We start from the raw sequence: 23,367 nt of genomic DNA, 5'->3' as shown, positions 1-23,367 counted from the left end.
ATTAGCAGTTGCTTGATGTCTGTGGGGAGGAGGGAGGGAAGGGTAGTGGGGTGGGACTGTAAAATGAGTTGGGGGTTTAGAAATTTTCCAGTTGAAAACATTCTAACTGGTCATGTGCATTCTGTGTAGAACTTTTTTCTACCCAAGTGACCACAATAAATTTGTTATTTACACTGGATCTAGCTTAATTTCATATTTCCTGTCATGTCTGTTTATAGACTATCAAACTCAGAGTGCAGTTCACTTCCTTAAAATGTTCTCTTCAACTAAAGTTCTGTTCATCCTGCAAATAGTCCAAGTACTTCAGTGTAAGCATTTAGTCTGAAGTGCTGCTAGGCACAGCAGTTGTCAGGTCCTTTTTTTCCTAGCAAGTTAGCAGCTTAAGTCCAAATGAGTACTTCTCTAGGTAACCCAAGGGTGAGAGGACTGAGTCAGGTTCAAGAAGGCTGGATGATTTTTATTACTCCAAGTAGTAAGATTAGTGCCTACACCTCACTCCAGTCTATGATCCTTAAAGCACCGATAAGTACAAAACTTTTGGCAGGGGTGCTGTGTACATAGCCAGCTGTTCCTTCCCCCATTAGCAGGAACAGGAGCTACCACTACAAAACATACATGCTGCCTTTATGGGCACTACTTGTTGAAGTATATTCACCTTAAGTTGTGCTTCAGTATGCATTTCTGCTAGTATTTATGGTAGTTTTACAAAACACTACCACACTACTAAAATCCAACCCGCCAGTTGTAACAATGTGTTTTGTTCTGTACTTTCCTTGTCACTGTTTTGGATTACATTCCAAACCTGTTGTACATAGAGGTATATCCTAACCTGTGATAAAACATGCTGTTCATATATCTTGGCTTTAACAGGCTTTCTATTTTCTAATGCCAAAGCTGATTTCAGCCTTGGAAAGTGATGTGACACCCAAAGGTGTCCTTTGACTTTGTAGCCTCCTCTTGAGAAATCTTAAAAGCTATTGAATGTGTGCAGCTCTGAGGCAGAGAGATGTGATTATAGTGTGTGGTGGTAGCAGAGGCTTAGCAAACAATATAGCATAGGAAATGCCTGGCTGAACCATGCACCTAATTATCATGCTCCTAGGCTCTCTGACAGTATTGACTTAGCTCCAGTGTTCTGTATGGCACTTGCCAGGAATAAGTTTCCTTACCCAGAGCTTGCATTCTAAAGGCCCAATCATAATGTCACTGAAAGCAGTGGTATGACTTGACTAGAAAGTTGTCATTAGGCCCATAAGACAAGACAAATGTTCTATATGCATTTTCAGATGAGCAGACTCTGTTTAAACATGCAAAGTCCTGCACAAATGTACATGATCCTAAAAAGCAATATCTCATTCTACACTACAGGGATTTTCCTCTAAGTGTAAGTACTTCAATGGAATAGCTTCCTCCATTACTGTGACAAGGCTATATCTAGCTTTTACTAGATCCTGAGTTTTTGATGCCCCAGTTACATTACCTCTTATTTCCACACTAAACTCCATTAAACCTACTAACCACTTCTTGGCCTCTAACACACTAATGGTATAGTGAAACAGCCAGACTTGGACACAGTTCTGTAAAATGTGTGGTTACTTTGTTCATAATACCATACTTTTAATCCCTTAATACAGCCACTCATCCAGTTCCTTTATTTGCTGAACCATGGGAAAAGGCTTCATGAGTCAGTACTGGGCAAATAAGTTGAAACAATAGTAAAGAATAAAATTGTCAGACACATAGAACAATTGTTGGGCAAAAGTCAACATGGTTTCTGTAAAGAGAGATCATGTCTTAGTAATCTATTAGCTCTTTGAAGAGGTCAACAAACATGGACATAGTGTCATTAGATTTTCCAACAGCTTTTGAGAAGGTCCCTTAGCAAAGGTTCTTATGTAAGGTAAGTTGTCATGGGATAAAAGGGAAGATCCTGTCACAGATTGAGAACTAGTTAAAAGACAGAACAAAGAATAGGAATAAATGATCAATTCTCAGAATGGAGAGGGGTAACTAGTGGTGTTCCCCAAGGGCCAGTCCTAAGGACCAATCCTATTCAACTTATAAATGATCTGGAGAAAGGGGTAAACAGTGAGGTGGCAAAATTTGAAGATGATACTAAACTGCTCAAGATAAGACCAAAGCAGACAGTGAAGAACTTCACAAAACTAAGTGATTGGGCAACAAAATGGCAAATGAAATTTAATGTAGCTAAATGTAAAGTAATGCACATTGGAAAAAATATCCCAATTATACATAGCATATGACAGGGGCTAGTTTAGCTACAACTAATCAGGAGACAGATCTTGAGTCATTGTGAATAGTTCTCTGAAGACATCCACAGTGTTGTGTACCAGCCAAACTAGCAAATGTGATGTTAGGAATAATTAAAAAAGGGATGGAGAGTATCTTATTTCTCTTACATAAATCCATGGTAGACCCACAGCTTGAATACTGCATACAGATGTGATCCCCTCAACTCAAAAAAGATACACTGGCATTAGAAAAGGGCAACTAAAATCATTAGAGGTTTGGAACAGGTCCCATGTGAGGAGAGATTAAAGAGGCTAGGACTTTTCAGGAAAAGAGGAGACATGATAGAGGTCTATAAAATCATGAGTGGTGTGGAGAAAGTGAATAAGGAAAAGTTATTTGTTCCCACCAAATGAAATTAATGGGCAGCAGGTTTAAAACAGATAAGAGGAAGTTCTTCACACCATACAGTCAACCTGTGGAACTCCTTACCTGAGGAGGTTGTGAAGGCTAGGACTATAACAGGGTTTAAAAGAGAACTGGATAAATTCATGGAGGTTAAGTCCATTAATGGCAATTAGCCAGGATGGGTAAGGAATGGTGTCCCTAGCCTCTGTTTGTCAGAGGGTGGAGATGGATGGCAGGAGAGAGATCACTAGATCATTACGTGGTAGGTTCACTCCCTCTGGGGCACCTGGCATTGGCCACTGTCAGTAGACAGGATACTGGGCTGGATGGACCTTTGGCCTGACACAGCATTGCCATTCTTATGAACTTGCCTTCCCCCTTCATTCACTTACCTGAGCCACTACAAGAATTATTTGGGGCAGTGCATATTACCTTTGATTCAGATTAAAGTTTTATTTACCATCACTGTCCAATTATGTTATCTCAAATTTCCACTTCACTATCCATTTCCTAGTATTAAAATGTCCCACCTTCCACAGACCTAGCAACCAAGCATAGCTGAATAGTAGCATGGGCTTTGCCAAATTTCACTTAAACATTGATCTTTAAGACTAAGTTACAGGGAGAAAACCAACAAAATGATTGATTTCACAGAGGGCAGATCTCAGCCCCTGTTAATTTACAATTTAGTTTTTGGCTTATCTAGGAGCACATTTTAATTATTTTTAAATGACAAACCTTCCTAGTCCTTGATGTTAACTTTTAAAGGTACTAAATGAAAGGCTCACTGGTATAAGCATTAGATTTGGAATAATTAAACTCCCACCCACTAGTTTTCAACCTCAGCAGCATAAATGTAACTTGAGCAGTAGATAAAAATAAGGTGACTGCCCACATGGATACTGTACCTGTCACTAGTATCAAGTTAAATCCAGGAACTTTAGACTTCAGTATCATAAGAGGATTGTAGATACCTAGTGCTCTCACCTGAGGCAAACTTTCTAGGGGCTTATCTACACAGCCAATTTTAGTGCTAGTTATACCACTGTGAACACCCTTGTGTAAAAGTGCTTTTTTCCAAGTTTAATTTATACAGTAGAACCTCAGTTACAAACTGATCAGTCAACCACACACCTCATTTGGAACCAGAGGTACACAATCAGGCACCAGCAGAGATCAAAAAGTAAAAGCAAATACAGCACTCTTAACATGTAAAATAAAAGGAAAGCAGCATTTTTCTCTTGCACAGTAAAGTTTCAAAGCTGTATGAAGTCAATGTTGGGTTGTAAACTTTTGAAAGAATAACTTTTGTTCAGAGTTGAACAACCTCCATTCCTGAGATGTTCATAACTGAGGTTCTACTGTATACTACTTCCAAACTAAGAAGAAAAACTGGAATAAGAGGCAATCTAGGGATTAGACCAGCGTTTCCCACACTGTGTTCTGCGGATGCTCAAATAAATTGGTTAGTCTCTAAGGTGCCACAAGTACTCCTTTTCTTTTTACGATGTGAATAGGTGTTCTGTAAAAGAATCTAGAATGTAATTTTGACTCTTGCATTTTATTTTTGTACTGCTTTATACGTGCTTTCCAGTTAGAAATTGTTAGTTCAAGTTATTTTAAATTGTATTTTTGCTTTGTTTTATAAAATAAATATATTTGAGAATAACGCCATTTTTTATTTGAAAACCAAATGACTACAAAATAATATTATCAGTGTTCCGTAATAGTCTAAAAAGTTCCGTGGCCAAAAAAGTTTGGGAAATGCTGGATTAGACCAATACAGCAATAGTTTTAACTATGCTGGCATATTTATGCCAAACTTTCTCCATGGAGACCAGTCCTGAGAAGTTAGAGATGGAGAGAACTCGCTAATCAGAAGGCTGCTATGGAAAGGTTACCTCAAAGAGATGAAATTTAGTTTGTTTCCTTCAAAGCACATTCCATCAGCTCATCTTGATCACAAGGCAGATTCCAGAGCCAGCCACCCAGGCTTCAGCTCCACTCTTGCCAACAGCAAAATGTGCATCAAATCTACCTATTAGTTGCATATCCTCTGAAGGAGGCTATAAAAGGTAGCTGTACACATTTCTGGAGTTTGTGACCTTTAAAGTGAAGGACATTACATACATGTAAATATACACAGCAGCCCAGGAAGGCAAAGTAAAAACATTGATCTATAACAAGAAAATTTTAATAAATAAGGTTTTCTGCTTAGCACAACACTGTCAGTTCATGCCAGGATTTAATTTCTTGGAGTGATCTTGTCAGTTATAAACTGAAAAAAGAATTAGATTTATACAAATGGAAAGTTTGAGTACTCTGGTTTTATTACTTAATCAGATTCACAATACAGTCCCTGTGAATCTCCCCTTGAGTATCCATCCCACCAAATATTAAAAACAAATACATCAATTTGTCTTCTGTGCAGCCTTTTCCTATTTGTTTTTCCTGATCAGAGTCACCTTCATCACTGACTGTTTCAGTTGCTTCCTTCCCAATTGTATTTCTGCTGGTTACAGCTTCTGAATCACTGTTCTTAACATTGACACATACTTGCCACGGAACGATGCACATGGAATGGTCCAACCTTCCAGGGGGCAAAGGAGAATCAAATTCTAATAGTGTCCATTGTTGGTTTTCTACAGTTCAAAAAAGACAGAAAACTCACTGTGAAATCAGTTTCAAATTTACAGAATTGGAAAGAAGAATGAGGATAGCGGCATCATCATAAATTATGGACTAGTCTGCAATGTTATAACCCCCTTAAAAAAAAAAAAAAGAGGGTGGGGTGGGTTGGAGAGGGGAGGTGGCTCTGATTAACCATAGCATTATACCAGTATAGAATTGGAGTACTGCCACTGATTTCAACAGACACACACTGGTGTAAAGTTGTGGTAACCAAGAAGGGAATTGGGTTTGAAATTTCCAGGGAAGATGTAATAATAATTCCTATTATAAAACTGAATATAAGTTTCATACAGTAATTAAGGGTAGAAACCTTTAAAAAAAAAAAAAAACTTCCCACCTATGTGATATTTATACATTGTATCCAGTGCCCCAGTTGGGTCCATACCACCAAAAATGTACAGATGGTTTCCAAAGGCAGCAGCTGAGTGGGCTGCCCGTCCTCCTGGGACATCACCAGCAGCTGGTAACTTTTCCCATGTCATAACATCTACAGGCAGAAAAATAAATCAATGGCTACGTTTTAGAGAATGAAATAAACTGCTGTTTATTATCATCAAAAGGCCAACAGTTGGGCAGGGCCTGAAATCCTCTGAATCAGACCCATGTTTGGGTTTGCTTTTGTTTTAAAGCAGTCACACTTGGGCTTTGCTTGTAAGACCTCAGGCTGGTAACAAGACTGCTGTTGTTTTTGGATGGGAACAACAGTTGCAGGTACTTAGCACTTTCCTACATCAGAGGTACTGTCCTTCTGGGGAGGTGGCATTGAGGGAAGCACAAAGATTTTCCTTCTATGGGGATGTGCTAGATTTCTTCTTTCCATTGCATGGGAGTTTCTGGTGGTACCAACAGCCATCAAGCAGCAGGAGTACACTTGGTTGAGGATCTTCTCCCGTATATAATAGGGGAGCAACCAGTTTATGGACACCAGTCTGAAACTACAGTAGAACCTCGAGTTACATGGACTGGTCAACCATGCATCTCATTTGGAACTGGAAGTACGCAATCAGGCAGAAGCAGAGATTTTTAAAAAAGCAAATACTGTCCAGTACTGTGTTAAATGTAAATTACTAAAAAAAAAAATAAAGGGAAAATTTAAAGATATGAGAAGGTAAGGAAAATTTTTCTGTGCTTGTTTCATTTAAATTAAGATGATTAAAAGCAGCATATTTCTTCTGCATAGTAAAGTTTCAAAGCTGTATTAAGTCAATGTTGTAAACATGAAAGAACCACAATAACGTTTTGTTCAAAGTTACGAACAAGTTCCATTCTCGAGGTGCTGGTAACTCCGAGGTTCTACTTGTATAGAGCATCACTAGAATGGATAGTGCTTTCACTGCCATTCTGACTCATGAGAGTGCCTTACACAGTAAAGACAGAGCATTGTTTTAATTAATATTTATAGAATATGCTACTGCCGTCATTTATGAAAGAAACGTTGGGTGCCAGTCTTTCAGATACTTTGTGGTAACTAATCACTGTCAGGTAGTTTTTCATCAAAAGAACCCCCACAGCAACATACATTCAGCTCTTGGATACGCTGAATAGTAATTATCTCCATAGCCATATTACAGAAGTGCCCCATATTTCTCAGCTTGTAACCAGCCGCATAGGGGAGGCCCTCCACACACACTATTGCACTGTCACCTCAAATCCCAGTCCCTTAGACCTGTAGACAAATCTCTCACTGAGGCCAATAGGATTTCTGCCTGCTTAAGAACTGCAAGATCAGCATGACACATGACAAAAGCAACATGCCCCAGCACCAACCAGCCACCCTGGAGCATATTTATTGCATGTATCCAATAGTTATTTTAGTGGTTCTGTAAGAGATGGTCTCTCTCAAAGCAGAACACATCACACTACTTATTAATGCAGCTATAGCTACTTCATATACTTACTTGTATCAATGCAGAACAGATCATTGTAAAATTTATCACCAGATAACCCACCATGTATGAAAAGCTTGGTCCCAACTGCAACCACCACATGGCCATGCCGAGGTGAGGGAGGATTACCATGTACTTCTGGCTGTGACCAAGTCAAAGTGGCTAGAAATGGGAGTACATATGATTATGTGGTGTGTTGTCGGAGCTCTGTAAAGACATTAAACCAGAAACCCTAGTCTAGGGACATCTAGACCAAGTCTGACAAGGTGATTTTTAAATCAATAACAAAAGCCTCAAGGATCTAGTTTCTGGGATTATCACAAGAGGCAATTCAAATACATACTCAGCAAAAAAATGCAGCTATTTGTACATCTCCTCTGGAAGTAATTACACACTGTTGGTGTAGTAGAAAAAAATCATTGTTCTTGCTCTACATATTGTCCTTTCGTAGCGAAGTGACCAACACATGTTCCCACTTCTGAAAGAGAATGGCTACTAGCAGCAAATTGTGGTAGAAGTTGGAGGATTCTGACAGTACACCTCAATCCCGTACCACAATACCAATGATACTCTTAGATCTTTCCACTGAAGATACTACCAACTTTCCAAGTGACTGTGTGGTGTTGATAAGCTTCAGGTAGGGGGGACAGCTCATCCATCTAATTTAAACCTATCGCCAAAAAACGGTGTCTAATAATACACTATACCACATTACCTAATTCTTTATGTACAATTTGCATTTCCAGGCCTTTATTCATCTCTGTGCCACGCAACCTTTCAGTCCAAGTGGACAATGAATCATTTAACTCACTGTAACAAAACATTAGTTATTTAGCGGTACCTGTGTCAAACACGTGAAGTTGTGGATCTTTAACAGGCTCTGCTCCTTTATCTCCCCCTCCAAGCACATAAAGCTGGTCTCCTATAGCCGCTGATGACGTGTGGAACGTCCTAGGGATTGGTTGAGTCCCAATCACTTTAGGACTTTCCCAGATTCCTGTTTCTAATTAAAAGATGAAATGCTAATTATTCACAAATATATAACAAGCAGTTACCTTATTCATATGAATTCTTCAGAGCGGAGGTTGACTTGACTAAGGAGTTATTAAACACATAAAACACAGTGATAAAAAAAAAGTCAAAAGTGGCAAAAAATGACTTTTGGGAAATGAGTGAAAAATCCAAGTTGCAAGTGAAAAGTTGGTCTGTTGCATGCATCTAATTCAGGTTTGTTTACACCACCTGATAAAGTGCTATGTCCATTCTACGTTAGCCACATAGGATTTTGTGGAATGTATTTATATGCTAAAATTAAACATGGTTCCTGGGATTTTCCACTAATGCTAAGAGCTCTTGTATTTATTCCACACCTAGAGATTTTTACAGGGAATCTGTCATTATAGAAGTTCAGACTTTTAAAAAAAGCTCTTTACAAGCAATATATATGCAGCACCACTGAAATGCAGTCACCTGTGTAGTGGAGGGCAACAGACAGGTAAACAACAGGCACATGAGACAACAGAGAAGGGAGATGAATTTTTGGTTAACAACTCCAGGGCAAATGCCTAGTCTCTTAAGAATCTTTAATATACATGCAGAGCAGACCACACTACATCTCATTCAAATGGCCCACACACATGGAACTGCATGGTGGGTTTATACGGCTCTGGTAGGACCCACTCATTTGGCACAAGAATGCTCCTGTTAATGCCAAGCATGGGATTCATTGCCGTGAAGCACTAGCGTAGAGTGCATTCCCTGCGGCAAGGAACCTGAGGGGCACACTGCAAAAGTCACCACAGCATTTTAGAAAGTCATAGATTTGATTCTACCTAGTCTTTAATGCTCCTAGGAAGATACAAAGGAAATCATTTGCCTGTAAATACAGCTTTTGGAGGTGTAACCTGTACTTTACAAATCTAACGAAGTAATTCAAACAGTTTCTCACATGTATAACAGGTGCACATCCAACTGTCCAACAAAGGAAGAGAAAAGGCTCGGATGGGTAGATTCTACCACACACTTACCTAGATTCAGCACTTGAACACAGTTTCTATTTCCAGACTGGTCAGCCCCTCCAAACACCCAGAGGCTAGTGGGGCTGCTTGTGGGAATGAAGGTGGCATGTTCATATCGAGGCAACAGGCCCACCCAACCAGGCATTGCCCACTGGTGTTTATCTGCAATGGAGGGAGTAAGTGCTGAGTTCCATTTGCAACAACACTGGTGTTTCCAGTACAGCTGCAGTTACCTTAGGCTGACTGAGGTATAGTGTAATCCATGAACAAATTTCAGCTAAATACAAATGCTACTTGAGGACAATCAGACACAGATAGATGGTAGATGGCCACCTCCTCAAGGGGTAAGTCCCAAGGCAGTTAGTCCTTTCAATATAAGACAAAATAATTCAACTCAGGTGAGCTACTTTAGTCTATCAACACTGCCCCTTTATGTTAGCCCATATTCCCATTTTGACAGGAGTGTGGAGACTAATACTTGAAAGTGACCCATAAATGCAGCCCAGCAGAGAAGCATGTGACAGATCACCCAATATCTTTCTTAGCTCACCCCTCCCACCCCCAACAAAATGACTAGGGATGTCCATAGCTCAGGACACAGACATGAGATTCAAGTCCAGAATAAGCAGAAACTTGAAACCCTATTTCCTTCTAGGCTCTGATCCTTCAATGACATCCACAGCCATATGCAGACCCATGCGGCTGCAGGATTGGGTCCTTTATCCATCTGGACAGGTTGTAACACTCAATACTAAAGCTTGGTCTACACTACATATTTACTTTAATAGAACTACATCGCTCAGGGGTGTGAAAAATCCACACCCCCGAGCAATGTTGTTATGCCGACCTTTCAGCTCAGGTGTAGACAGTGCTATGTTGGTGGCCAACCGTGTCCTGCCTCTCGTGGAGGAGAAGTTATTAAGCTGATGGGAGAGCTCTCTCCCATTGGCTTAGACTGAGCATCTTCACCAGACGCGATGCAGCTGCGCCAATGTAAATCTGTAGCGCAGACCTGCTGTAAGTAGCTGTGTCACTGTTTCTAGGCCTTATCATCACAGTTTTTGCTGTCCCATTGAGGTGTTTGCATGGATCTGGTCTGACCTCCCCAAGCACAGCGAAGATTAAACAGACTTTTTGGTTTCCAAGGACAGACAGCATAACAGGCAACAAAACTACTAAATACTTCCTGTTCTTACCCAGATCTATGATGTGGGCATCGGAGAAGCTGCCATTGGGGTCTGCTCCCCCGACGATGACCACTTTGCCTTTCCCAGCGGCTGGGGCTGGAGGCAAATATAAGCAGTTATGGCCAACGCGTGCACTAGGGCCTTCTCCAAGGGGGAAAAGTGTGTACCTAGAATAGGGAGATACAGGCATGAATCAGGCCTGGAGAGCACACAAAGGTTTGGGGAGGAAAGGACAGGGATATTTGTAGTGCCTTCAATGGGGAAGTGCTGTGCTAGAGAAGAAGAGTGTGAATCCCTCCTGGAACAGAGGAATGAGGGGAAAAGTGAAAGTTTAGAATACAGATTAAGTGAAAAAACTGTGCCATTTATTGATGGGAAGAATGTAAAAAACACTCCCCATATTCTAATATGAACCCCAGAGTCATCAAAGAAGCTGGTGCTTTATCAGGCTTTAATGGGGGAATCTGATGCCACTCTGACTCTAGTGGGGGCATTGGGCTCATCACGGTCATGCTGTAATAACACATTATAGCCACGGTGGGGGGACTGAGGATGAACGGGGAATGCTGGGGTGCACTAACCATGTGGCCTTTTGGGGGACAGCTCCAGGCTCCAGAACCGGCAGCAGCTTTGGCCTCATGAATCTTGAGCAAAGGAAAGCAAAGCCAGAGTCATGGAAATCCCCCCAGAGTCCCCCTCCTTGCAGGCCCCCCAGAACCCCTCCCAGTGCCTGCAGGAAAATCTCCCCCCCCCGCACTCCCCCAGAGCCGCCCCCCTCCCCCAGTGCCTGCAGGGAAATCCCCCCCCCCAGAGCCGCCCTGCCCCCCAGTGCCTGCGGGGAAATCTCCCCCCCCACTCCCCCAGAGCCGCCCCCGCCCCCCCGTGCCTGCGGGGAAATCTCCCCCCCGCCACTCCCCCAGAGCCGCCCCCGCCCCCCAGGGCCTGCGGGGAAATCTCCCCCCCACCACTCCCCAGAGCCGCCCCCGCCCCCCAGGGCCTGCAGGGAAATCCCCCCCCCTCACTCCCCCAGAGCCGCCCCCCTCCCCCAGTGCCTGCGGGGAAACCTCCCCCCCTCACTCCCCCAGAGCCGCCCCCCCTCCAGTGCCAGCGGGGAAATCTCCCCCCACTCCCCCAGAGCCGCCCCCCCTCCCCCAGTGCCTGCGGGGAAATCTCCCCCCCCCACTCCCCCAGAGCCGCCCCCCCTCCAGTGCCTGCGGGGAAATCCCCCCCCACTCCCCCAGAGCCGCCCCCCCAGTGCCTGCGGGGAAATCTTCCCCCCACTCCCCGAGAGCAGCCCCCCTCCCCCAGTGCCTGCGGGGAAATCCCCCCCCCACTCCCCCAGAGCCGCCCCGCCCCCCAGTGCCTGCGGGGAAATCTCCCCCCCCACTCCCCCAGAGCCAGCGGGGAAATCTCCCCCCCACTCCCCCAGAGCCCCCCCCCTCCCCCAGTGCCTGCGGGGAAATCTCCCCCCCTCACTCCCCCAGAGCCGCCCCCCCTCCAGTGCCAGCGGGGAAATCTCTCCCCCAGAGCCGCCCCCCCCCCAGTGCCAGCGGGGAAATCTCCCCCCCCTCCCCCAGAGCCGCCCCCGCCCCCGCCCCCCAGTGCCAGCGGGGAAATCTCCCCCCCCACTGCCCCAGAGCCGCCCCCGCCCCCCAGTGCCAGCGGGGAAATCTCTCTGCACTCTCAGCAAATTTGCAGATGATACTAAACTGGGAGGAGTGGTAGATACGCTGGAGGGGAGGGATAGGATACAGAAGGACCTAGACAAATTGGAGGATTGGGCCAAAAGAAATCTGATGAGGTTCAATAAGGATAAGTGCAGGGTCCTGCACTTAGGATGGAAGAATCCAATGCACCGCTACAGACTAGGGACCGAATGGCTAGGCAGCAGTTCTGCGGAAAAGGACCTAGGGGTTACAGTTGTCCAGAAGCTGGATATGAGTCAATATGTGCCCTTGTTGCCAAGAAGGCCAATGGCATTTTGGGATGTATAAGTAGGGGCATAGCGAGCAGATCGAGGGATGTGATCGTTCCCCTCTATTCGACACTGGTGAGGCCTCATCTGGAGTACTGTGTCCAGTTTTGGGCCCCACACTACAAGAAGGATGTGGATAAATTGGAGAGAGTCCAGCGAAGGGCAACAAAAATGATTAGGGGTCTAGAGCACATGACTTATGAGGAGAGGCTGAGGGAGCTGGGATTGTTTAGTCTGCAGAAGAGAAGAATGAGGGGGGATTTGATAGCTGCTTTCAACTACCTGAAAGGGGGTTCCAAAGAGGATGGCTCTAGACTGTTCTCAATGGTAGCAGATGACAGAACGAGGAGTAATGGTCTCAAGTTGCAATGGGGGAGGTTTAGATTGGATATTAGGAAAAACTTTTTCACTAAGAGGGTGGTGAAACACTGGAATGCGTTACCTAGGAAGGTGGTAGAATCTCCTTCCTTAGAGGTTTTTAAGGTCAGGCTTGACAAAGCCCTGGCTGGGATGATTTAACTGGGAATTGGTCCTGCTTCGAGCCGCCCCCGCCCCCCAGTGCCAGCGGGGAAATCTCCCCCCCCACTGCCCCAGAGCCGCCCCCGCCCCCCAGTGCCAGCGGGGAAATCTCCCCCCCCCACTCCCCCAGAGCCGCCCCCGCCCCCCAGTGCCAGCGGGGAAATCTCCCCCCCCCCACTCCCCCAGAGCCGCCCCCGCCCCCCAGTGCCAGCGGGGAAATCTCCCCCCCCCCACTCCCCCAGAGCCGCCCCCCCTCCCCCAGTGCCAGCGGGGAAATCCCCCCGGAGTCCCTCCCCCGCAGGCAGGACCCGTCCCGTCCCGACGTCTCCACAAGGTGGCTGATCGCGCGGCCCCCTCGGGTGCTCGGCGCTGCCCAGGCGCAGGGGCGGCCGCGCCGGCGGGCTGGAGGACTGGGCGACCGGCCGTCCGCGGGGCAGCGCCCGGCTCCAGTCCCGGCCCGTTCGGCCCTCGCCCTCGCGCAGGGACCGGCCCCAGCTCACCGCCGCTGCCCCCGGGGGCGGAGAACCCCCGCGCGGGGAGACGTGACGGCGCCCGGCCCGGCCCTCGCTCCCCTCAGCCGGCCCGGCCCTCGCACCGCTTTTCTCCTCCCGCCCACCTCCAATGTGGAGGGGGCCCACAGAGACTACACTGCCCAGCATGCACCGCACCCCGGGGACGCCTGGCTCCCAGCATGCTTTGCGCAGCACGCCACGGGCTGACGCAGAGCGCGCTGGGAGGGGAGGCGGATGCACCCCCTGGCGGCAGTCTGTAGGGGGCGCCTCCGCTTCCTGTGCCTGGCTAGAACGGACTGAGTTCCGGCGTCCTCCCCAAGCGCAGGGGGTCAGCGGCGCTCGCCCCGGAAGTTCCCCTCGTTTCCGGCTTGTGGCCGCGGCAGAGGGGCTTCACCGCCCCCGGAAGTTGCCGGCCCCCCGCAGCTGCTCTGCCAAGATGGCGCCCCTGGACTTGGATAAGTACGTTGAGATTGCGCGGCTCTGCAAGTACCTGCCCGAGAACGACCTCAAGGTGAGGGGCGGCGGCGGCGGCGGCGCGGGCGGAGCCTAGAGGGAAGAGCCGGGGTGGGGGCTTGGCCCCCTGCCTGGCGCGCACAGGGCTGCGGGTGCTGGGGCCCCTCCGCCCTGGGGGGCGGCAGCAGCGCTGTTCCCGGCCTGCTGCCCCCTTCTGGGTTTGGGCTCACGCCCCTGGCGCCGGCAGCGGCCTGGCCGCGGGCAGAAGCCGGGACAAGCGGGTGCGAGTGGTCCCCGCCTCGGGGACCGGCCGCTCGGCCAGGCGCCCTGCCCGGAGGTCCCGTCTGATGCACGGGCTCGTTGCTACGGTAGCCCTGCACGTTTAGTGTCAGCTCTTCGGGGCTGTGACGGGCATGATGCCAAACCAGCCCAGGCTAATGCAGGCAATTCTGCAGATTGCTTTGACTAGGTAGAGGTTGGAAGAAATATCCTTGTCTCAGTGTGGTTCTGCTCTGAAAAGCGACTGCCTCTTCTAACGCTGCAGACCTCACACGATTGTACCTTTGAGAGACAAGCTAGTGTAAGGTAATATCTTTTACTGGACTAACTTTGGTTGGTGAAAGAGACCAGCTTTTGTGCTACTGAGCTCTTTTTCAAGTGTGGGAAAGATACTCCGAGGGTAGTCTATGCAAGAATCACCACAGTGGCATAGCTGCACCAGTGTAGTACATCTGGTGAAGACCCACTATGTCAGTGGGAGAGCTGGCATAAGAAAACCACACTGCCACTTACGGTGTAACTTACATCACTCAGGGGGGTGGCTTAGTCATACTCCATAGTGACATAAGTTACACCAACAGAAGTGTTCCTGTGTACAAGCCCTAAATAGGAAGTGGGAACAGCTTGTTTAACATAAGCAGTTAAACATTGTGAGACCATTAAAAGTGAAGTGGACCATTACCCATTGTATATGGAGAGTCATGCAAAAATAAATGTGGTACTTTCTGCTTCTATGATTCAGTGGAGTCAATTTGCCTGAGTGTGTGAGTAGGATTCTATTCTTTTTTGTACATCATCAATGGAATTGTTTTCTAAGTTCCAGCCAGCTATATCTATGTACCCCCAGTGAAGAGCATGGCATTGTTCATGGGGTTGCACAGGTGTAACTGAGACCTTAGTTACTGATAAGTGAGAAGGAAAGAATCCAGTTTGAGTCTTTGATCCAAGGATGAGTTTTTAGGGTTTGCAGTTGGAAATTAACGTTTTTCCTTGTAAACTGAGCATATCTAATACAGAAATAATTGATACAATAAACATAAAATAACCACAGTGGTCATCTAATTTTTAAGAGCAAAACTGCAATTTAATGTAGCATTTAAATAATGTAAGTTACACTTACTCAGTGAACTGTTGCTCTGAGCCTCATTGGGACCATAGTTAAACTGTACGAGTCTGTAGTGGCGCTTTAAAACATTAATTCAAGTGTAACCAAACTTTCTTACACATTTTTCATCCCAAGTCATTTCAGCATGGTTTCTCATTGATGTCTAGAGAATTTGGTAACTGAATACATCCTAAAGCAAATAACTTAGTTCGTTAGTTTACAAATATGTTAGTCCTTGATATTACAATGCACAAAAACCACAGGCTGATCAGTGTAAACTTTTTCCTCTGTAGCGCTTATGTGATTATGTGTGTGACCTACTGCTGGAAGAGTCAAATGTGCAGCCAGTATCTACACCAGTTACAGTTTGTGGAGATATACATGGACAGGTAAAATGGCATGAATACTTGCATGTTATACCCCTAGAGAGCAAGCAGGTTGATGGTGAATAGTATTTTAAATATATGACAGGTTTCAGAGTAACAGCTGCGTTGTTAAATATATGGTTGGGGAAGCATAGTTCAGGGAAGCAGAACCATCTACTGAATGTTCAGTAATTTGCAGTATTCTGTATGCTCTGCTTTTGTGCAGTGGAAGGAAAGCATACTGTTTTTAACTTTCCCAGAGTGTGCTTTTGGGAAGTCAGCCTCACAGATTAAGAAGCATTGCTGAATTATCCTCTCTTACTTAGGACTTGGCTACACTACGCAGCTTTTAGCAACAAGGCTGTGTCGACACAGCCTTGTTGCTAAAAGTCAGTGTGTGTGAACACTCTTTTGTGGTATTTTGTTGGCACTTTTGCCGACAAAATACTTCCAGCCCCGTGAGCGGCATAAGCTTTGTCAGCAGGAGAGTTCTTCTGCTGACAAAGCCGTGTTCACACTGCTGCTTGCTTTGGCAAAACTTTTGTCTTTCACCGGGGGGGCTTTTTTAAGTACCCACGAAAGACACAAGTTTTGGCGACAACTGTGCAGTGTAGACATACCCTTAGATTGCAATTGTTGAGCTGTTCAATGTTAATAGGGGCCTCATCCTAGAAGGAGGGAACTCCATTTGAAGTTGATGGGTGTTATGCATACAAAGGGCTTGCACACTGTAAAGCTGCTCTGGAGAAGTAAGACCTAATCAGTATTTCAGCAGTCTAAATGTGGCTTTTTAACACCAAGTGGATGAATGGGAAATCTGTCCATTGAGGCCATAATTGTTCAGTTGAGCTTTTTCAGATCTACTTTTATCTTGTTCTTGAAAATAAGGATTACTTCTCTCTAAACCTAGATAAATTCCAATTAATTGTGCTAACACACTCTTAACTAACAATAACAGAACCCTTAATATGGACAAACTCTTTTTTGCAGTTCTATGACTTATGTGAACTGTTCAGAACTGGAGGTCAGGTTCCTGACACAAACTACATATTTATGGTATGTATATATTAGATGTTAGTTCATCATTCAAAAAAAGTGTAAGGAAAGCACTTCTACAATTACGCTGATTTAAAAAAAAACAGACTTCTTTCCTTTTAGTTTCCATTTTAACTCTCTTGCTTGTAAACATCTTTTCCACTCCCAAATTTACTCTTCCACTTGGTTAATGGATGTGGTTTTTATTTTGCCTATCTAAAATTTGAAATAGGTAATGCTGGTTCTCATGAAAGGAAATACAATTTATAGCCTGCTATCTAAAAGCTGTAGCTTATGTTGGCAGTAGAAGGGAAGTAGAATATTTTAGTGGCTAATAAAAGACCTCCTGAAATGTTTCTTGGATGAATGGGAACATAAGAATCACAGAAGTAATGTTTCAGTTTTAAATTGTGAAATTTCAAATACCCATTTAAATGTTTTTGTTTTTTAAATATATTTTCAGAATTCATATAGCAATGGTGCTATGGTGCCTCGTGGTGTTGGGCCTCTTTGCAAATTGAGGAATTAGAAATAGATATGTTACTGTGTGCACTCCTGAAACCATTTTTCCATTTATTATGTAAAAATATTTTTAATTTGCAGGGTGACTTTGTAGACAGAGGTTACTATAGTCTTGAGACTTTCACCTACCTTCTTGCACTAAAAGCTAAATGGCCTGATCGTATCACACTCTTGCGAGGGAATCATGAGAGCAGGCAGATAACACAAGTGTATGGATTTTATGGTAAGTCTTTATAAACTGTTTCTGAATTGTGGTTAACTAACATAAAAATGCAGTGAACTGATTCTCTGTCCTTTGGTAAATTTGACTTTGAATACATGTATAGCTTTTCTAGAGGCCAAGTGGATCATGAAGTAGGATTCATCAGAGCAATAAGCCAGTCTGAATTTATGCACTGTCAAATAGTGAAGTAATGTAGCATAGTATGGGGAACAGTAATTAGCCCTGAAAAGGACTGTGCTCTAATCTACTGGGTAGAGTTCTATTTTCAGCTCTGTCACTGACTTGCAATATAACCACAGGTCTTCACGTCTATGCCTCGGACTTCTTATCTGTGAAACTGTGTGATAAGGAGCTTAATCTGGGAGTTGAGGCTTAATATTTGAAGTGCGTTGGGATTGTCTGATGAAAAGTGCTGTAGAAAAACAAAATATAGAGAAATCTCTATGACTTAGGTCATAATAGCTTTTAATTCTACCAACTTGGTAACAAAGATGGCTTATCTGGTAAGTCACTGCTGGTGCAGTAGATGTGGCAATATTAGTGAATGAACACATGATTAGTACTAGGCATTAACGCAAACAATATAAACTGAGGGAGTGGGTTTGCCTGAAAACTTAATTGTAGTTCCAAAGCTATGAGAAGACTTGGGGAAATCTTTCAAGGATCTAATAGTTGCCCCAAGGAATATGTAATCAAAAATGGACTTGCTTTTGGATCCCTCTGGAAATGAGGAGAAATGAGTATAAATCTTGATCTCTTAATCCATTATGCCTAAGGAATCCTTGCTTGTTAGGTCTGACTTATCCAGATCTGTTCGAACCTAGTTAGTTACAACTACATTGAGGCTCCATCCTCTTTGACCCAAAAAAGTGTTGCGTGGTTTGGTTCTGCCTGTATAGATAGGGCCATGCTGTGGCACTGTGACTGCGTTAGGGCAGTAGCAGAGGCTAATTGTGAGGGGTTTTCTTTGCGTCTCACAGTATGATCTTCAGCAACTCAAACGTGGACATGACTTCTTTATTTTAAAAAAACCCCAAACACCTAAGATTTGTCTGTTCAGTTTCCTTAGTGGCCTAATGTGGGGTATTAGTTCCTATAGCACAATTTGGACAGGGTTGATTTCTAAACCAAACAAAGCAACCATAACTCTCTTCCTCTGCTTTGGAAAGAGCATCTTCAGAAGCATCTGGCCTATTTAATCATTCCAGTAGCATCTGACTTCTTTTCATAGCACAAGAATTGAACCAAGGACTTGTTCATGATGAACTAAATTGAGATTTGAGTTGTGGAGGGCGTGAAGAAGCTTTTTATGGAGGCAGCACCTTTAGTCACACTAAGATGGGAGGAAACCTTTGCCAAAATATTGCTTGAGTATGCAAGAAATTAGAAAACCACTCCCAATGGAGTGAACAGATGGCCATAAGAAAAATCCTCTCTCATTGTATTACAGTCAGTGTTCCTGTCTGATGGACCAGCATATTTCTTTGCTCATCTATTTATTGAGATTTCAAGTTCTAGTGTAAATATCTGGGATATTTTTCCTTAACAGAATCGGAGAAAATGTCAAACAATAAAATGATTTCTCTATTTAACAGATGAGTGCCAAACCAAATACGGAAATGCAAATGCCTGGAGATACTGTACCAAAGTCTTTGATATGCTGACAGTAGCAGCTGTAAGTTTTTAAACTCACTAAAAACAGATAAAACAGATTATTTTGCATCATTGTTTCACTAGGCACATATTTAAGTGGCTTTTAATTGTCATAGTGTCTAGAGACAAACTGAAATTACAAGTAAAAATATTCCAGGCTTTATACATGAATCCTGGACTAGTGGGTGGGGGAGAAGTAGACATGATGTATCTTGACTTTTTAGAAAGTCTTTTTTATACTGTCCTGCATGACCTTCTCATAAGAAGACTAGGGAAATATGGTCTAGATGAAATTATTATAAGGTGGGTACACAACTGGTTGAAAGACAGTACTCAGAGTAGTTATCAATGGTTTGCTATCAAAAGGCGGGTGAGGGGGAGGATCTAGAGTGGTCCTGCAGGGGGGTCTGTCCTGGGTCCAGTACTAGTCAATACTTTCATTAGTGACTTGAATAATAGAGTGAAGAGTATGCTTCTACAACTTGCAGATGACACCAATCTGGGATAGGGTACAAGCAACTGGAGGATAGGATTATAATTCAAAATGATTTTGATAAATTGTTGAATTGGTCTGAATTCAACAAGATGAAATTCAACAAAGACAAGTGCAAGTACTCAGAAAATCAAACAGAACTACAAAATGTGGAATAATTGGCAGGCAGTCATACTGTTGAAAAGGATTTGGGGATTATAGTGGATCACAAATTGAATGAGTCAGCATAAGAACAGCCATACTGGGTCAGACCAAAGGTCCATCTAGCCTGGTATCCTGTATTCTGACAGTGGCCAATGCCAGGTGCCCCTGAGGGAATGAACAGAACAGGCAATCAAGTGATCCATCCCCTGTTGCCCATTCTTGGCTTCTGGCAAACAGAGGTTAGAGATACCATCCCTATCCATCCTGGCTAATAGCCATTGATGGACCTATCCTCCATGAATTTATCTAGTTCTTTTTTGAACCCTGTTATAGTCTTGGCTTTCACAACATCCTCTGGCAAGGAGTTCTGCAGGTTGACTGTGTTGTGTGGAAAAAATATTTCCCTTTGTTTGTTTTAAACCTGCTGTCTATTAATTTCATTTGGTGACCCCTAGCTTTTGTGTTGTGAGAAGGAATAAATAACACTTTACTTTCTCCACACCACTCATGATTTTATAGACCTATCAATGTGATACAATTGTGAAAAAGACTATGCACCGCAGAATTATATTAACAGGAGTGTCATGTGAGATACAGGAAGTATTTTCCTGTTCTGCTTGGCACTGGTGAGGCCTCACCTGGAGTTCTGACTAATTCTGGGCACCACATTTTAAGAAAGATGTAGAGAAACTGGAGAGTCCAGAAGAGAGCAGCAAAAATAATAAAAGGCTTAGAAAACCTGACCCATCAGGAAAGGCTAAAAAAAAAAAAACCTGGAATGTTTCTTCTTGAGGAAAGACTGAAAGGGGACATAAGTCTTCAATTCTGTTAAGGGCTGTTATAAGGAGGATGGTGATCAATTGTTCTCCATGTCCATTGAAGGAAGGACAAGAAGTATTGGGCTTAATTTTCAACAAGGAAGATTTAGATTAGATAGGGAAAACTTACTAATTTTGAGGATAGTTAAGCACTGGAATAGGCTTCCAGTGGAAGCATAGGAATCCCTGTCTTTGAAGGATTTTAAGAATGTTAGTCACATATCAGGGATTGTCGAGGTATGCTTAGTCCTGCCTCAACGTGGGTGGATGAACTAGATGACCTCTCGAGGTCCCTTCCAGCCCTACATTTCTGTGATTCTATTCTTTCTCTCAGTTAATAGATGAGCAGATTCTCTGTGTACATGGTGGCCTATCTCCTGACATCAAGACACTGGATCAAATTCGAACCATTGAACGCAATCAAGAAATTCCTCACAAAGGAGCCTTTTGTGACCTTGTCTGGTCTGATCCAGAGGATGTTGATACCTGGGCAATTAGTCCCCGAGGAGCAGGCTGGCTGTTTGGTGCAAAGGTCACAAATGAGGTAAAATCACCATCATAGAATGTAAAATTGAGGGAGCAGATGAACTAAAACCTTGCTTAGCTTTAAGTTTGATGCTCTAATGGCATAACAGAAATAACATTGTGTGATCTGATGACTATGCACAGTGCAATTGTTTAACAAGGGAGACCAGTAAAGTAAGTTGGGATGGTTGCTTTTAATACTAATCCATAATAAAAGGTCTCAAGATAATCTTAGTAACAAGCCATTTCAACTTCTAAAACAACCTGCACATCTGCCACTGTTTTGTTTGTGAACTCCCTCTTTTGCTCTTGTGGTGAGATGGTGGTCAATCTTTCTAGCTGGTGGCTATCCTAGTACAGGAGGTGATTGTTTCCAGCCAAGTATTCTCCCAAAGCTGCTATTCTTTTCTCTTTCTCACCAAAGCTCATGCTTTAGTCTTCCACTGAACAAAAGCTTCAGTAAGTCTGGGAAAACCCATTCACTAAAACATGTCAACCTTTCAGGTTATTGAAATACCCAAACTAGTAGTGTCTGACTTGTTGTTGTATTACCTGGCCTTTGGAATTGTGGTAGCGTCATAATCTGAAAAGCCTGAACATATTACATGAACCTTAAAATATGCAAATAGAGGTGGTGTTTGTGTAGCCGTTTTACTTATTTGGGGTGATGGCACCCCCCCACAACAAGTTATCTCCATGTCCATTTATGGCACGACTGGTTGTGCTAACACATTCTTGACCGGTTGACTAGTTTCTAAGCTTCTGACTGACTAGCATTTTCTGCTGTGAAAGAACAACTATCTCAGTTTGGTAGGTCTCAGGAGTTAGAGGCAAAAGCCAGGGGTCTGAAATGAATGGTATCTCATCTGCAGTTAAAACTCCGTGGTGATTCCTGTAGAAGGCTTTTATCTGCAGGTTTACCCAGCAGACCTCTTCTCCTTGAGTAAAAAATTGAAATCTTGAGACAGAGCAATGTTCTAAGTAGTAGAGAGCTGTTATGTACTAAGCATATATAACTACTTACTGTAAATATTTATATATTTTTCTTTAAATTACAGTTTGTTCATATCAACAACTTGAAACTCATCTGCAGAGCACATCAGCTAGTGCATGAAGGCTATAAATTCATGTTTGATGAGAAGTTGGTAACAGTATGGTCTGCTCCAAATTACTGTTACCGTTGTGGAAATATTGCATCAATCATGGTCTTTAAAGATGTAAATACAAGAGAACCAAAGTTATTCCGTGCAGTTCCAGACTCAGAACGCGTAATTCCTCCTAGAACAACTACACCGTATTTCCTTTGAGATCTTTTCCCATCCTGCTGTTTCCCCATTTCCTTGTACTATCCCTCTATACTTTTTATTGAGCACTTTGCTGCTGAAATGCTGCCTCTTGCCTTTTTTATTTTTAAATTATCTAAATGTATTGTGTATTATGGTGTCTGTAGCAGTGTGTCTCTATTTCCTCCTCTCCACCCCCACATGCCCTCCCTCATTTGAGAATGCTTGTGAAATGTCAGACATTTATTTATCCCGCTGGATGTAGTTCTTGCATATGTCTGTTTTTAGGTTGAACATTTTCCCTTTACAAAAAAATCATAATACATTGGCACTTTTTTGATCCCATTCTATCATTCAACTTTTTGTTTGGTAAGTTTTAAGAAATTTCAGCAGCAAAGTTATTACCTAGTGTGCACGATGGGACTGTAAATGCGTTGTGTTGTGTACACATGTCCAAGATGTAAAATTGAATTGTCCTTGTTAGATCTTGTTTTAAGTGAATATAAAAGTGGTCTAAAGGGCTGTCCCTTCCTCTCCCCCACCTTTTTTTTTTTTAGGATTCCAATAAAAATACAAAACTGCTACAGCTATTGAATTTGTACATTATAATAATTGTTCTGATTTTTCAGATACCTTGTATTTTTAATAAAGTCATATCTTAAATAAAACCCACCTCTAGGTTAAATATTGCAAATAAAAATCCTACTTTGTTGATGTGAGCATGTCTCTTTTTTTTTTTTTCTATTCAGTAAGAACTACTTAACCCTTTGGCTATCAATTATAGAACTGACCTTAGTTTTAACAATAGTGGGTTTTTTTTGGAAGCAATCCTTTAGAGTGGTTCTCTTCTGAAAAGTGACTATGTAGAAATGACATGATTCAGTACATCTGCTCCTTGAATATATTTGAGTCATTTACTCACTAAAATAAGTTTCTTCTTGTCATTCCTGTTAGTATTTGCAGAGTCAGTACAGCTGCAGGAGACTTTGAACTTGGTCCGGTTCTTGCTTGTAAATCAACAAA

At 43.5% G+C, this 23,367-nt stretch overlaps 2 protein-coding genes across 6 annotated transcripts; one reads left to right on the top strand and one right to left on the bottom strand.

The window, feature by feature from the left end:
- Positions 1 to 4,962: 4,962 nt before the first annotated feature.
- Positions 4,963 to 13,585, bottom strand: RABEPK (Rab9 effector protein with kelch motifs). Of its 5 annotated transcripts, none has more exons than XM_074973653.1 (8): positions 13,435 to 13,585; positions 11,022 to 11,084; positions 10,450 to 10,607; positions 9,263 to 9,415; positions 8,077 to 8,238; positions 7,248 to 7,397; positions 5,735 to 5,836; positions 4,963 to 5,300 (listed from the first exon to the last, which is right to left on the bottom strand). In XM_074973653.1, exons 2-8 carry the CDS (start codon positions 11,078 to 11,080, stop codon positions 4,990 to 4,992), a joined length of 1,095 nt encoding a protein of 364 aa, XP_074829754.1. In that variant the 5' UTR covers positions 11,081 to 11,084; positions 13,435 to 13,585; the 3' UTR covers positions 4,963 to 4,989. The 5 variants fall into 5 exon arrangements, with proteins under 5 accessions (XP_074829754.1, XP_074829756.1, XP_074829755.1 ...); XM_074973655.1 differs by having other exon boundaries at positions 7,299 to 7,397; XM_074973654.1 differs by having other exon boundaries at positions 4,965 to 5,300; positions 5,687 to 5,836; positions 7,299 to 7,397; positions 13,435 to 13,584.
- A 220-nt stretch (positions 13,586 to 13,805) lies between these two features.
- PPP6C (protein phosphatase 6 catalytic subunit) lies at positions 13,806 to 23,035 on the top strand. Its single transcript, XM_074974143.1, has 7 exons — positions 13,806 to 13,957; positions 15,577 to 15,672; positions 16,639 to 16,704; positions 17,287 to 17,428; positions 19,024 to 19,103; positions 20,871 to 21,080; positions 22,120 to 23,035. The coding sequence occupies exons 1-7, from the start codon at positions 13,883 to 13,885 to the stop codon at positions 22,366 to 22,368; spliced, it is 918 nt and encodes a 305-aa protein (XP_074830244.1). The 5' UTR covers positions 13,806 to 13,882; the 3' UTR covers positions 22,369 to 23,035.
- Positions 23,036 to 23,367: the final 332 nt, after the last annotated feature.

This window comes from Natator depressus, chromosome 16 (genome assembly GCF_965152275.1).
Source record: "Natator depressus isolate rNatDep1 chromosome 16, rNatDep2.hap1, whole genome shotgun sequence".
Lineage (NCBI taxonomy): Eukaryota > Metazoa > Chordata > Testudines > Cheloniidae > Natator > Natator depressus.
The sequence above is the reverse complement of the archived record's forward strand: the minus strand, read 5'-3'. Positions and strand labels throughout refer to the sequence as shown.

Coding starts and splice junctions, on each gene's coding strand:
- RABEPK (XM_074973652.1), bottom strand. CDS start 11,080: ATGAGGCCAAAGCTGCTGCCGGTTCTGGAGCCTGGAGCTGTCCCCCAA. Junction 10,608..11,021: donor GTCCCCCAAAAGGCCACATG/GTTAGTGCACCC, acceptor TCCCTATTCTAG/GTACACACTTTTCCCCCTTG. Junction 5,837..7,247: donor TCTGTTCTGCATTGATACAA/GTAAGTATATGA, acceptor TTCTGCCTGTAG/ATGTTATGACATGGGAAAAG.
- PPP6C (XM_074974143.1), top strand. CDS start 13,883: ATGGCGCCCCTGGACTTGGATAAGTACGTTGAGATTGCGCGGCTCTGC. Junction 17,429..19,023: donor ACAAGTGTATGGATTTTATG/GTAAGTCTTTAT, acceptor TCTATTTAACAG/ATGAGTGCCAAACCAAATAC. Junction 21,081..22,119: donor GTGCAAAGGTCACAAATGAG/GTAAAATCACCA, acceptor TTTAAATTACAG/TTTGTTCATATCAACAACTT.